The 16,673-nt window shown below is 41.7% G+C and overlaps 1 protein-coding gene across 2 annotated transcripts in view; it reads right to left on the minus strand.

The window, feature by feature from the left end:
- Positions 1-16,673, minus strand: part of TNNI1 (troponin I1, slow skeletal type) — a 326,051-nt gene that overhangs the window by 232,805 nt on the left and 76,573 nt on the right. For both annotated transcript variants that reach the window (XM_044288186.1, XM_044288187.1), the window contains exon 3: positions 2,475-2,478. In XM_044288186.1, the coding sequence (XP_044144121.1) occupies positions 2,475-2,478 (4 nt within the window). The remainder of the gene's footprint in view (positions 1-2,474; positions 2,479-16,673) is intronic.

Consider the following 16,673-nt stretch of genomic DNA (forward strand, 5'->3'; position numbering starts at 1 on the left):
ACCTTGCCTCACAAAAAGTGTAATATAGAGCAACCAAAAATTATCTGTACCCTAAAATAGTACCAACAGAACTGCAACCTTATCCCATAAAAATGATATTTTTTTACTCCATTTTACTAGTGTCATTACAATATGTGACAAAAAAACAATCTCAGAACGGCCTGGATAAGTAAAAGCATTTTAAAGTTATTCACACATAAAGTGACACTGGTCAGATTTGCAAAAAATGGCTTGGTCCTTAAGGTGAAAATGAGCCCAGTCCTTAAGGGGTTAAAGTACAATTTACACAACTCTCTGAACCGAATGAAATTATCGCTTTCCCCTGAAAATCTGTCCGGAAATGCAACCTTAGGTTCAGGACAGGCCTGGTAACTACTACTGGAACCAGCAGCCTGTGATCCCTGGATCTGCATGTGGAGGTCAGCTACCTCTATAGACAGACCCTGCAATTGTCTAGCCAGTGCAGCGATTGGATCCATAGCCTCTCTGACACAAACAAAAAAATGACAGTTTGTGGTAGTTGAAAATTTCATGGTGCGATGTGGGTAGTAAACTCCACACCGAACACAGGGGTGAAGGGAAAAGGTACTAGGCCTTGAAACTAGGGAAAAGGGGAAAGGTCGCCACCTAGTGAATCCCTAAACCAAGCCCTAACTACTATCAGTATGAACAGACGCCCAGGCAGGAGGAAACGGCAGTGATTTCCACAGTGCTGTGTGTCTGCATACCTGCAACGGTGTTGTGCCTGGTTAGCACAACGTCCTTAAGTAAGTGGCCCTAAGCTGTGGGAATTTTATTACAATCTAAAGTAAGTGAGCCCACTTTGCACCTAATGTGTGTGAACCCGCTATTTTAATCCAACGTATGTGAACCCCCTATTGCAATCTAAAGTAAGACACTTTATACCCTTAAGTGAACCCATTATTGCAACCTAAAATCAGTGATCCCACTTTACACTCTACCTAGCTTATTTAAAAATGTTATTCCTCTTATTAGTCTGCTAGTGGGTCTTGAACCCAAAACTTCAATAGATAAAACAAAGACCATGCCATTGAGCAGATTTTCTTTAGCGATATCATCTACCTAGCATATACACAGTGTATGTGAAACTCATTCTGACGATGATCGGTGAGGAAAGTGAGATATCAAAGTCAAACATCATTTCAATTTGTCATCTACATTTTTTTTTATCTGCTAGCAGTTCTTGAACCCAGAACGTACAATGTGTGAGACAGAGACTTTACCATTGACTACTCATCTGTTATTGAGAGGTGATTTTCTTTGTCTATGAGATTTAGCAATTGCACCATTTCAGCTTTTCATCTAGCTAGCATATTTCAAACCTTCAATTCAAAGCTTACTGCTTATTTGATGAAATATTCAGGTAAAATATATAATAAGGAAATTTAAAAAACACACATTTTAGTAGTCAGATATCAAGGTCAGATATCAGTCAGTGGTCAGAGTCAGTTATCCAGGAAAGTATTTTGCTTTAAAGAGGACCTGTCACCGCTCCTGACATGCCTGTTTTAATAGCTTCATGCATCCCCCATGTAATAACAATTCTGGAACATCTATTCTTATGTCTATATCTTGTGCCGTTCCTTTATTATTTATACTAGAAGTTATGAATTCATTGCTTTTAGCTTTCAGTAAGGGTACAGAGGGTAACAAGTTGGGAGGTGTACCTGCACAGACTGACTCTATCTAATCAGTGCTGCCATTCTCAGACTGTGCAGGTACTTGTTACCTCCCCTCTGTACCCTTACTGCAGACAGCTAGCAATCATTCATAACTTCTATTAGAAATAATAGAATGAATGGCGCAACATACAGACATAAGAATAGATGTTCCAGAATTGCTAGTACGCGGGGAATGCATGAAGCTATTAAAACAGACAAAAAGACATTCTTCTGATATTTGATTATGATATGTGATTAAAGGTATTGTGTCACCTATTTTGTAGAGAAAGTTAATACAAGCCACTTACTAATATATTGTTATTATCCATATTGCTTCCTTTGCTGGCTGGATTCATTTTTCCATCACATTACAGACTGCTCATTTCCATAGTTACAAGCACCCTAAAATCAATTAGTGGGGGCCGTGCTTGCACGCTATAAAAAAAGACGTCAGCCTCTCTGGTGGCCGGGACCATGGGAGCACACATAGGCTAGTGCTTTTCCTATAGTGTGCAAGCACGGCAACCGCTGGTGGATAGTAGGCTGGTCATAACCATGGAAGCAACCCATGTTTAATGTGATCAAAAAATGAATCCAGCCAACAAAGGAAGCAATATGGATAAAAACAATACATTTGTAAGTGGCTTGTATTGACTTTATCTACATTATAAATGCTATTTGCTAAAGTGAGACAACCCCTTTAAGTCCTAAAAGGAACACTGCACTCTTTTGTTAGCATATAGATAGATATATACACACAGCATATAATATAATTCAGATAAATTTCCTTACCTCTCTAATGTTGTTTTATGTAGTTTGCGCAAACAAAGAAAAAGAAAAGTAGGTAATTAGACAGTGGAAGTATTTGAACATACATTTATATCAACACAGAGATGCTTAAGACAGAGAATGTAAAATGGTTTCAGTGGCTCTGCCTCTCATTGTATCTGTTTATATTAAATTCTTTGCTTCCATAAAGGGTTATCCCATGACTAATGTAAAAATTAAAATCAGACATTCTATAGTACATGGCAGTCTCTTTCTAACAAAGCTAGAACAAGCCCTGTCCCTCACATGGATCCATTCATTGCTCTGCTAGATTTATATTAAGCTGACAGCTCAATGGGAGTGTCTTTTCTGCCACAGGTAAGGTGGGGGGGGGGGGGGGCATGTCCATTCTGCTGCAGCTCCTTCGTTTGGCAAACTTAGGAGTCAGTTGAAGGATGTAACTGAGCATGTGTGGCCATCTTAGTGCATCGGACAAAAAAATAATAAGAAAAACAAAAAACAATTACAAAAGTATTCAGATCCAGGTCCTTGTTATGAATATTTTTCATGGGACACCCCCTTTAAATATTCACTCACTTCTCATCTGGGCTAGTTTCACACTATAAGTAAATAGATCTCTGGATTCAGCATTGCCGGACACTACCTGAATGAGCTCCGGCCCCATTAACTATAATGGCGAAGATCTGACCTCAACCCGGCAAATATGCCAAGATCTGGCTTGACAAAAAACACTGTATACTTGGGTAAGAATAAATGGTTTGGCTGCTCCCTGCTGCTGAAACCCCACCCACATGCAGTGGCCAATAGCTGAACATTTTTACAGGTAAAATTGAAGTATTACCTTCAAAATTGTACAGCCATTGTGAAGTTTCGGCCATGTGTGGCAGCCAGACAGGCTGCTCCTAAGGAAGGAAGGAGGAGGTGGAGCCCAATGAGGGGAGAAGTAGACTTTTTTTCTCTAATATGTTTTTTTTACGAAGCATTTTATCTTTGCTTGTGCTATTGAGTTATGGGATTTTTTTTATTTTTTATTATTGGAGGTACAGTTTATAGCCATATATTGTAGCAACATGAATATACATTTTAGTCTCTCTCTCTCTCTCTCTACACATATATATATATATATATATATATATATATATACACAGTGGGATACGAAAGTTTGGGCAACCTTGTTAATCGTCATGATTTTCCTGTATAAATGTTTGGTTGTTACGATAAAAAATGTCAGTTAAATATATCATATAGGAGACACACACAGTGATATTTGAGAAGTGAAATGAAGTTTATTGGATTTACAGAAAGTGTGTTATAATTGTTTAAACAAAATTAGGCAGGTGCATAAATTTGGGCTCCACAAAAAAGAAATGAAATCAATATTTAGTAGATCCTCCTTTTGCAGAAATTACAGCCTCTAAATGCTTTCTGTAGGTTCCAATTAGAGTCTGGATTTTGGTTGAAGGTATTCTAGACCATTCCTCTTTACAAAACATCTTTAGTTCATTCAGGTTTGATGGCTTCCGAGCATGGACAGCTCTCTTTAAGTCACACCACAGATTTTCAATTATATTCAGGTCTGAGGACTGAGATGGCCATTCCAGAACGTTGTACTTGTTCCTCTGCATAAATGCCTTAGTGGATTTTGAGCAGTGTTTAGGGTCGTTGTCTTGTTGAAAGATCCAGCCGCGGCGCAGCTTCAGCTTTGTCACTGATTTCTGGACATTGGTCTCCAGAATCTGCTGATACTGAGTGGAATCCATATGTCCCTCAACTTTGACAAGATTCCCAGTCCCTGCACTGGCCACACAGCCCCACAGCATGATGGAACCACCACCATATTTTTCTGTAGGTAGCAGGTGTTTTTCTTGGAATGCTGTGTTCTTTTTCCTCCATGCAAAACGCCCCTTGTTATGGTCAAATAACTCAATTTTAGTTTCATCAGTCCACAGCACCGTATTCCAAAATGAAGCTGGCTTGTCCAAATGTGCTTTAGCCCACCTCAAGCGGCACCTTTTGTGCTGTGGGTGGAGAAAAGGCTTCCTCTGCATCACTCTTGCATACAGCATCTCCTTGTGTAAAGTGTGCCAAATGGTTGGACGATGCAGTGACTCCATCTGCAGCAAGATGATGTTGTAGGTCTTTGGTGCTGGTCTGTGGGTTGACTGACTGTTCTCACCATTCGTCGCTTCTGTCTATCCGAGATTTTTCTTGGTCTGCCACTTCGAGCCTTAACTTGAACTGAGCCTGTGGTCTTGCATTTCCTCAATATGTCCTTAACTGTGGAAACAGACAGCTGAAATCTCTGAGACAGCTTTCTGTATCTTTCCCCTAAACCATGATAGTGAACAATGTTTGTCTTCAGGTCATTTGAGAGTTGTTTTGAGACCCCCATGTTGCTACTCTTCAGAGGAAATTAAAAAGGTGGGAAACTTACAATTGACCCCCTTAAATACTCTTTCTCATAATTAGATTCACCTGTGTATGTAGGTCAGGGGTCACTGAGCTTACCAAGCCAATTTGAGTTCCAATAATTCATTCTAAAGGTTTTGGAATCAATAAAATGACAACAGTTCCCAAATTTATGCACCTGCCTAATTTTGTTTAAACAATTATAGCACAGTTTCTGTAAATCCAATAAACTTCATTTCACTTCTCAAATATCACTGTGTGTGTCTCCTATATGATATATTTAACTGACATTTTTTATCGTAACAACCAAAGATTTATACAGGAAAATCATGAAGATTAACAAGGTTGCCCAAACATATGCATCCCACTGTATAAATATATATATATATATATATATATATATATATATACAGTTGCAAGAAAAAGTATGTGAACCCTTTGGAATGATATGGATTTCTGCACAAATTGGTCATAAAATGTGATCTGATCTTCATCTAAATTACAACAATAGACAATCACAGTCTGCTTAAACTAAACACACAGATAATTAATTGTTAGCATGTTTTTATTGAATACACCGTGTAAACATTCACAGTGCAGGTGAAAAAAGTATGTGAACCCCTAGACTAATGACATCTCCAAGAGCTAATTGAAGTGAGGTGTCAGCCAACTGGAGTCCAATCAATGAGATGAGATGGAGGTGTTGGTTACAGCTGCCCTGCCCTATAAAAAAACACACCAGTTCTGGGTTTGCTTTTCACAAGAAGCATTACCTGATGTGAATGATGCCTTGCACAAAAGAGCTCTCAGAAGACCTATGATTAGGAATTGTTGACTTGCATAAAGCTGCAAAGGCTAAATAAAAGTATCTCCAAAAGCTTTGCTGTTCATCAGTCCACGGTAAGACAAATTGTCTATAAATGGAGAATGTTCAGCACTGCTGCTACTCTCCTTAGGAGTGGCTGTCCTGTAAAGATGACTGCAAGAGCACAGCGCAGACTGCTCAATGAGGTGAAGAAGAATCCTAGAGTGTCAGCTGAAGACTTACAAAAGTCTCTGGCATATGCTAACATCCCTGTTAGTGAATCTACGATACGTAAAACACTAAACAAGAATGGATTTCATGGGAGGATACCACAGAGGAAGCCCCTGTCCCTGGGCTGCGCCCCTAGTTCTTGTCCGAAAAAAAGATGGCAGCATAAGGTTCTGCGTGGATTACAGAAAAATTAATCAAATTACCCACAAAGATGCATATCCATTGCCACGCATTGAAGAGTCCTTGACTGCCCTGGGGTCATCAGCCTATTTCTCCACTTTGGACTTAACCAGTGGGTACTGGCAAGTACCCATGGCCCCAGAAGATCGAGAAAAGACTGCTTTCACTACACCTATGGGCCTGTTTGAATTCAATTATATGCCGTTTGGACTGTGTAACGCTCCAGGAACGTTCCAGAGGCTGATGGGACGTTGTTTAGGCCATAGGAATTTTGAGACGGTACTATTATACCTGAATGACGTCATTATATACTCCAAGACGTATGAGGACCATTTAAAGCACCTGGGTGAGGTGTTTCAAGTTCTTACCAAATATGGCCTCAAAATCAAGCCATCCAAGTGCCACCTGCTGAAACCAGCGGTCAAATACTTCGGGCACGTTGTCAGTGCCGAAGGAGTACAGCCTGATCCCGATAAACTTGCTGCTGTTCGCAACTGGCCTACTCCTACGACCGTGAAAGAGGTGAGAAGCTTTCTCAGTTTTGCAGGGTATTACAGACGTTTCATCCAGCATTTCGCACAAGATACCATCCAGGAACTCCTGAGGGGGCATCCAAAGAAGAGCCCAAAAACTCCTATTCCTGTTGAATGGAACGAAGAACGGGAAATTGCCTTTCAACTCCTAAAGAAGAAGTTGACTGAACCCCCTGTTCTGGGTTACCCAGATTATCAGAAGCCATTCCACCTCTACACAGATGCCAGTAAAAGAGGCCTGGGGCCGTGTTGGCTCAAGTACAAGATAATAAAGAAAGGGTAATTGCCTACACCAGCAGATCCCTGAAGGGAGCTGAAAAGAACGACCAGAATTACAGTTCTTTCAAGCTGGAGTTTCTTGCCTTAGTGTGGGCTGTGACCGAAAAGTTTAAAGACTATCTCGCTGCCACACCATTTGTTGCCTTCACGGACAATAATCCCATGGCGCATCTGAATACAGCCAAATTAGGGGCACTGGAGCAAAGATGGGCCTCGACACGTGTTTCCGTAGACGAAGTTTGAAGCAGTGGGGGAACCGTGTCACCATTTTTAAGCAGCAACATGGGTAGGTAACATGGTATCTGGATTAGGGTGGGACTAGTGGCTTGCAGTTATTGTTATATGCCATCTTTATGAGTAGTATTGCACTGTTCATTTACACCCTACAGCATCCATTGGTTGGAGGCTGTGAATAAGAGCCAGGTAGTTGTTCAATACCAGGGAACAGCAATTGCACCCACAACTACTCCAATATTCACAGCTTCTGTCAATTGTCTGTTACCTGCTGTATATGGTCACATTATCCCCCATTGTGATTCTCCACATTGTAGAGCCCTTTTGTGGCCCAGTCTCCATGTTCTGTCCCTTTTGAGTCTCACCTGTAATGATCATGTGATTTATATTAAATAAAATGAGATTTATTTGCCTTGTTAAATACTTGCTCTTTTTTTGTACAATTGCAGTAGGTTGGGGAGTGAGGTTCGCTTTTTGTATTATTGTAGGCTCTATACGGTTTTCAGAAGGAAGATTTTGCTGGACTGGATTTTTCACACCATGTCCCATTAGAAGCCCCCCTGATGCACCCCTAGAGTAGAAACTCCAAAAAAGTGAACCCATCTTACAAACTACACCCCTCAAGGTATTCAAAACTGATTTTACAAACTTTTTTAACCCTTTAGGTGTTCCACAATAATTAATGGAAAATAGAGATAACATTTCAAAATGTAACTTTTTGGGCAGATTTTCATTTTTTTTTTCTGTTACAAAGCAAGGGTTAACAGCAAACAAAACTCAATATTTATGGCCCTGATTCTGTAGTTTACATAAAAACCCCATATGTGGTCGTAAACTGCTGTACGGGCACGCGGCAGTGCACAGAAGGAAAGGAATGCCATATGGTTTTTGGAAGGCAGATTTTGCTGGACTGTTTATTTGACACCATGTCCCATTTGAAGCCCCCCCTGATGCACCCCTAGAGTAGAAACTAAAAAAAGTGACCCCATTTTAGAAACTATACCCCGTAAGGTATACAAAACTGATTTTACAAACTTTGTTAACCCTTCAGGTGTTCCACAAGAAATAATGGAAAATAGAGATACAATTTCAAAATGTCACTTTTTTTTGCAGATTTTCCATTTTAATATTTTTTTTTCCAGTTACAAAGCAAGGGTTAACAGCCAAACAAAACTCAATATTTATGGCTCTGATTCTGTAGTTTACAGAAACACCCCATATGTGGTCGTAAACTGCTGTACGGGCACATGGCAGGGCGCAGAAGGAAAGGAATGCCATACGTTTTTTGGAAGTTTTTTTGACACCACATCCCATTTGAAGCCCCCCTGATGCACCCCTAGAGTAGAAACTCCCCAAAAGTGACCCCATTTTAGAAATTACGGGATAGGGTGGCAGTTTTGTTGGTACTATTTTAGGGTACATATGATTTTTGGTTGCTCTATATTACACTTTATGTGAGGCATGGCAACAAGAAATAGCTGTTTTGGCACCATTTAAATTTTTTGTTATTTACAACATTCATCTGACAGGTTTGATCATGTGGTATTTTTATAGAGCAGGTTGTCACGGATCAGACAATACCAAATATGACTATTTGGTTGTTTGTTTCAGTTTTACATAACAAAGTAATGTGCAAATGTGTAAAGTAATTAACACTGAAGAGGACAGTATACTACTACAGAGGGATCTGAATAGATTGCAGGCTTGGGCAGATAAGTAGCAGATGAGGTTTAACACTAACAAATGTAAAGTTATGCACATGGGAAGGAATAATGCAAGTCACCCGTACTTATTAAATGGTAAAACACTCGGTAACACTGACATGGAAAAGGATCTAGGAATTTTAATAAACAGCAAACTAAGCTGCAAAAAACAGTGTCAGGCAGCTGCTGCCAAGGCCAATAAGATAATGGGTTGCATCAAAAGGGGCATAGATGCCCATGATGAGAACATAGTCCTACCACTATAAAACTCATTAGTCAGACCACACATGGAGTACTGTGTACAGTTCTGGGCTCCAGTGAACAAGGCAGACATAGCAGAGCTGGAGAGGGTCCAGAGTAGGGCAACTAAAGTAATAACTGGAATGGGGCAACTACAGTACCCTGAAAGATTATCAAAATTAGGGTTATTCACTTTAGAAAAAAGACGACTGAGGGGAGATCTAATTACTATGTACAAATATATCAGGGGGCAGTACAGAGATCTATCCCATCATCTATTCATTCCCAGGACTGTGACTGTGACGAGGGGACATCCTCTGCGTCTGGAGGAAAGAAGGTTTGTACACAAACATAGAAGAGGATTCTTTACGGTAAGAGCAGTGAGACTATGGAACTCTCTGCCTGAGGAGGTGGTGATGGTGAGTACAATAAAGGAATTCAAGAGGGGCCTGGATGTATTTCTGGAGTGTAATAATATTACAGGATATAGCTACTAGAGAGGGATCGTTGATCCAGGGAATTATTCTGATTGCCTGATTGGAGTCGGAAAGGAATTTTTTATTCCCCTAAAGTGAGGAAAATTGACTTCTACCTCACGGTTTTGTTTTTGCCTTCCAACTTGCAGGATGACAGGCCGAACTGGATGGACAAATGTATTTTTTTGGACTTATGTACTATGTTACTATGTAAAGTATAAAAAAAATTAAAAAAAATGATTCTTAAGTGTCTCCACATTCTGAAAGCCATAGTTTTATTTATTTTTTGGGCGACTGTCTTGTGTAAGGGCAATTTTTTTTTCGAGATGAGATGACGGTTTGATTGGCACTATTTTGGGGTGCCTTTTTTTACACCTTTTTTTTAAGTCATGTGATATTTTAATAGAGCAGGTTATTACGGACGCTGCGATACCTAATATGTATACTTTTTCTATTTATGTAAATTGTACACAATGATTTTACTTTTGAAACAAAAAAATTATGTTTTAGTGTCTCCATAGTCTGCGAGCCATAGTTTTTTCAGTTTTTGGGCGATTTTCTTGGGTAGGGTATGATTTTTGCGGGAATAGATGACTGTTTGATTGGGACTATTTTGGGGTGCATATGACTTTATGATCATTTGCTATTAGGCTTCTTTCACACGGGTGTCATGGATTTGGGTCGGATAAGATGCGGGTGCATAGCGGGAAAATGCTTGATTTTTCCACGCGAGTGCAAAACATTTTTAATGCGTTTTGCACTTCACAGAAGTTCGGGTTTGGGTTAAGTGTTGTGTAGATTTTATTATTTTCCCTTATAACATGGTTATAGGGGAAAATACTAGCATTCTTAAAGGGAACCTGTCACCGGGATTTTGGGTATAGAGCTGAGGACATGGGATGCTAGATGGCTGCTAGCACATCCGCAATACCCAGTCCCCATAGCTCTGTGTGCTTTTATTGTGTCAAAAAACGTATTTGATACATATGCAAATTAACCTGAGATGAGTCCTGTCCCTGACTCATCTCACGTACAGGACTCATCTCAGGTTAATTTGCATATGTATCAAATTGTTTTTTTGACACAATAAAAGCACACAGAGCTATGGGGACTGGGTATTGCCGAAGTGCTAGCGGCCATCTAGCAACCCATGTCCTCAGCTCTATACCCAAAATCCCGGTGACAGGTTCTCTTTAATACAGAATGCTTAGTAAAATAGGGCTGGAGGGGTTAAAAAATAAAATAAAATATTTAACTCACCTTAATCCACTTGTTCGCGCAGCCAGGCTTCTCTTCTTTCCTCTTCTTTGCTGTGCAGGAGGAAAAGGACCTGTGGTGCTGTCGAATGCTTTACTAAGCATTCTGTATTAAGAATGCTATTATTTTCCCTTATAACATCCATATCATCTCCTAGCAACCATGCATGAAAATCGCATCGCATCCACACTTGCTTGCGGATGCTTGCGATTTTCACGCAGCCCCATTCACTTCTATGCCTAGTGAAAAACGCACAAAATAGAGCATGCTGCGATTTTCACGCAACGCACAAGTGATGCATGAAAATCACTGCTCATGTACACAGCCGAATAGAAATGAATGGGTCCGGATTCAGTGCGGGTGCAATGTGTTCACCTCACGCATTGCACCCGCATGGAAATATCGCCCGTGTGAAAGAGGCCTTACACTTTTTGTGATTTAAGGTAACAAAAAATAGCCTTTTTTACATCGTTCTTTTTTTTTTTACGGTATTCACTTGAGGGGTTAGGTCATGTGATATTTTTATAGAGCAGGTTATTACGGACGTGGCGATACCTAATATGTATACTTTCTTTTTATTCATGTAAGTTTTACACAATAATATCATTTTTGAAACAAAAAAAAAAATTATGTTTTTGTGTCTCCATATTCTGAGAGCCATAGTTTTTTCAGTTTTTGGGTGATTACCTTAGGTAGGGTCTAATTTTTTGCGGGATGAGATGACAGTTCGGTTGGTGCAATTCTGGGGTGCATATGACTTTTTGATCACTTGCTATTACACTTTTTGTGATGTAAATAAGGGACAAAATGGCTTTTTTACAGTTTTTTTGTTTTTTTTATGGTGTTCACCTGAGGGGTAAAATCATGTGATATTTGATAGGTTGATACAGGGACGGCGATACCTAATATGTATACTTTTTTTATTTATTTAAGTTTAATACATTAATATCACAGAGAGACACAGGTTTTTTTATTTTTGGGGCGATTCTCTTAGGTAGGGTATAATTTTTGCGGGATGAGATGACGGTTTAAATGGTACAATTTTGCGGTGAATGTGACTTTTTGATCGCTTGCTATTACACTTTTTGTGATGTAAGGTGGCCAAAAAATTGCTTTTTTGACAATGTTTTAAATTTTTCTTGTTACGGTGTTCACCTGAGGGGTTAGGTCATGTGGTATTTTTATACATCAGGTTATTACGGACATGGTGATACCTAATAAGTATACCTTTTTTTTTACATTTAACACAATAAAAGCATTTTTGAAACAAGTGTCTCCATAGTCTGAGAGCCATAGTTAATTTTTTTTATTTTTTAGGTCGATTGTCCTATGTAGGGGCTAATTTTTTGTGGGATGAGGTGACAGTTAGATTGCTACTATTTTTGGGGGCATATGTCTTTTTGATTGCTTGGTGTTGCACATTTAGTGATGTAAGGTCACAAAAATGGCTTTTTTTACAGTTTCTATTTGTAATTTTGTATGGGGTGGATCATGTGATATAATTATAGAGCCAGTCGTTACAGATGCGGCAATACTTAATATGTATGTTTTTTCTTTCCATTTTTAAATAGGGCGTGTTTTTTTTTTGTTTTCTACTTGAAACGTAATTTTTTTTATTAAAAACACATTTTTTTTACTTTATTTCTGTCCCACTCTGGGACTTCAACTTTTGGGGGTCTGATCCCCTCTGCAATGCCTTACAATACATATGTTGCTGCCTTGTCACTAGTGATGGACGAACATCTGCTGCCTTGTCACTAGTGATGGACGAACATCTGCCGTGGCGGTTCGCGAACGCGATCAAATGTTTGCGAACCGCAAGTTCGGGGTGGGTCCCATTCATTTTAATGGCAGGCGAACCTGAAAAACCTTCAGCTCATATTTGCAGCCAAGTAATAATTACTAGAAGTGCACAAATCCCACAACATGGACAGTGACATACCAGATGTACTATTCGAATTTGCGATCTCCATTCATTTTTATTTTCAATGCGAAATATCGGCAATATAATTGTCGCGTACGCGCATGCGCAAATGCACTATACAGTACCCAAATGCATTATAAAGAAAGTGTATTGGTATATAACAACCCGCTTTAATCCGTTTTTTGGGGGGGACTGGTATATCCCACCAGTAGAAATTATTTGTTCCAATAACGTTTGTCCCTCTATATACCTGCAGTATTGCAGCAGAACCGCACACAAACATAGAAAGTATATTATAACATTGTGCAAGGAAGGCAATCCATTAGAATATACATGAAGATAAAACGTAACCTTTAATAATTTTACACGTCCATAAGTGTTTTGCGGATCCGCAAAACATGGACACCGGCAATGTGCATTCCGCAATTTGTGGACCGCACATCGCCGGCACTATAATAGAAAATGCCTAATCTTGTGTGCAATTGCAGAAAAGAATAGGACATGATCTATTTTTTTGCGGAAATGGAAGCACAGATGCAGAAGTGTGGATCCGCGGATGCAGACAGCAAATTCCAGCCCTATTGAAAATGAATGGGTCTGCACCCGTTCCGCAAAATTGTGGAATGGATGCGGACCCATTTTGCAGACGTGTGAATGGAAAAGATATCCCTCAAAATGAAAATAAATGAAGTTATTAAAGTTAACCAAAAAGCATAGATGTGGTAGGCAATAACAAGTGCTTGACGGCACTAAATTAGGTGCTCGCTGGCACCAAATCAGAAACCATATGTCCTACCACAATCCGTGGGGTTCCAGTGCACATCGATGAATCCAGGACGGAAAGCAACAAAACATTCATCCCTGGGCTAGATGATGATGTGGTATTGAAGGACTGGGTGGGCAAAGAACTGTCCCTGATATTGCCCTACAGGGGGTGCTATTCTGGCCCTGATAGCCTAACCACAGACCACCCGCCCTAATAAGAGCGAACCCGTCCGGAACCTTACCCTATATAAAAATGGCCCTAGTAAGCCCCTAGCCCCTAGGCCCCTGACTTCCAGGTCATCACTATATAGATCTATGTGCTTTTGACTCATCATAAAAGTATATTTTAAGTATATCGCACCCCTCTGTGTATCACACATATCGATAGCACACCTATACTAGTGCTTAAAAGGACTTTTGTGGCCCTATTAGCTAGCGTTTGGTGTCCCTAACAGCCTGTCCCTGCTCCACACAGCAACCTCTCCCTACACTGGCAAAATACTGAATGTAAAATGGCCAGATCAGGTTTATTTATAAGGTAGGGGGTATATCCATGTGCTGAAATGTCTCAATTGGCTGCCCTATACCACCTAATGGATGTGTCATGGGTCAAAGTTCTTCACAATGTAAAAGAATATGGCATGTTCGCATGTTCGGTGAATCGCGAACATGCAAAGTTTGCCGCAAAACAACTGCCGGGAGAACCTCAAGGCCATCTCTACTTGTCAAGCATCGGGTCTGCTTCACCTGCCTCAAACCACTTCTATGTCGCGGTCAGCGTGGACCACGGCATAGAAGGGGTTAATCCGATGGCATCGCTGTAAACAGCGATGCCGGCGGATACAGCAGGGGCCCGGCTATTAGGGACGGCCTACCCCTGCAGTGATTGGGCGCGCACCGCTCCGATGCCCGCCCGATCATCCCGCTGTACATGCTTGTGTTCTGCGTTAAGGGGTTAACAGTGACTGCCACAGTACACTGTTCCCTTAACAGTGACCTAACAGTACACTGCTACCTCAACACTGAACTCTGCAGTGCCTGCCCCTTTAACAGTAACATCCACAGTAAATGCCCTTTTAACAGTGACCTCCACAGTGCCCGCCCCTTTAACAGTGAGCTCCACAGGAGCTGCCCTTTTAATAGTGGGCGCTGCCCCTTAACAGTGACCTCCACAGCACACTGTCCCTTTAAGGCTAGGGCTACATGATGAGATGTCACATGACATTTTGTCACACCAATGTTGCGCAACAATTTTTATAATGATAGTCTATGTTGTCGCAAATCCAAGATGGATTTTTCTGTGACTGTCGTGTCGCAGTCGCAGCTTGTCACATGTTTCAGTGCGACACAATAGCCTATTGTTATAAAAATTGTAGTGTGACATCAATTTTGCAGTGTAGTTGCGCCATATGTGTCACATGACACATGTCGTCGTGTAGCCCTAGCCGAAAGTTGACCTACAGCAGTGAAGAAAAATGGCTGGGTTGTTATGGAAACCTGGAGAAAACTGTGTGTATGTGGAGACTAAGAGCCTGCAAGTTTCTATTGGCTGACAAGGTACATGTGACCCTCAGGCCCGTCGCTAAGGGACAGGCAAAACAAGCAATTGCTTGGGGCCCCGAGCTGGTTGGGGCCCCGAGCTGGACGGGCCCAAACAGAGTAACTCAGAAGATTCGATGGTATATTCTAACCCCTTGCCTGGGGGTTAGAATATACCATCGGATCTGAGTTTTACGAGCTCAGTGAGATCGCAAAAACTCAAATCCAATGGTATATTCTAACTCCCAGGTGTTCCCATGGTGACGGGGATGCTTGCCTGGGGGTTAGAATATACAGACAGGGCCACGCCGCTCACAGCAGTATATTTTAAACCAATCAGTAACTACTTTAACTTTATTCATTGCTCATTGCTGAGCTCTTAACTTGGATTATTTGGATATCTCTTACTTTGTCTTCGCTCCGGTAACTAACAGCAGGCAGTGCAGGTGGCGCTCACTCACTGTCACTGACGTCAGGCGCCTGCTCCTCCCACTAGGTGGCGCAGGCGCGTGACGTCAGTGAGTGAGCGCCGCCTGCACTGCCTGCTGTTAGTTACCGGAGCGAAGACAAAGTAAGAGATATCCAAATAATCCAAGTTAAGAGCTCAGCAATGAGCAATGAATAAAGTTAAAGTAGTTACTGATTAGTTTATAAATATACTGCTGTGAGCGTCGGGGAGGGGGATCTGTGGATGGCACTGTAGGGGGATCTGTGGATGGCAGTGCCATCCACAGATCCCCCTACAGTGCCATCCACAGATCCCCCCTCCCCTAAACAGTGCCATCCACAGATCCCCCTACAGTGCCATCCACAGATCCCCCCTCCCCTAAACAGTGCCATCCACAGATCCCCCCTACAGTGCCATCCACAGATCCCCCTACAGTGCCATCCACAGATCCCCCCTCCCCTAAACAGTGCCATCCACAGATCCCCCTACAGTGCCATCCACAGATCCCCCCTCCCCTAAACAGTGCCATCCACAGATCTCCCCCCTAAACAGTGCCACCCACAGATCTCCCCCCTAAACAGTGCCATCCACAGATCCCCCTAAACAGTGCCATCCACAGATCCCCCTCCCCTAAACAGTGCCATCCACAGATCCCCCTACAGTGCCATCCACAGATCCCCCCTCCCCTAAACAGTGCCACCCACAGATCTCCCCCCTAAACAGTGCCATCCACAGATCCCCCCTAAACAGTGCCATCCACAGATCCCCCTCCCCTAAACAGTGCCATCCACAGATCCCCCCTCCCCTAAACAGTGCCATCCACAGATCTCCCCTCCCCTAAACAGTGCCATCCACAGATCCCCCTACAGTGCCATCCACAGACCTCCCCTAAACAGTGCCATCCACAGATCTCCCCCTAAACAGTGCCATCCACAGATCCCCCCTAAACAGTGCCATCCACAGTATTTGCACTGTGGATGGGGGGGGGGGGGGGGCCTCCATGTCTATTTTGCTTGGGGCCCCCAAATTCCTTCAAACGGCCCTGGTGACCCTGTGTCTGGAAGTTGGGTTATGAAGAGAAAGACTTGCAGGCTTGAATTGGCTAATGCAGGTAATTTTTTGAGAATATCTCAAGAACGGATTTCACTCCATTCAGAATCATAGAGAGCTGAGACCCGG

Source organism: Bufo gargarizans, chromosome 3, assembly GCF_014858855.1.
Source record: "Bufo gargarizans isolate SCDJY-AF-19 chromosome 3, ASM1485885v1, whole genome shotgun sequence".
Taxonomy (NCBI): Eukaryota; Metazoa; Chordata; class Amphibia; order Anura; family Bufonidae; genus Bufo; species Bufo gargarizans.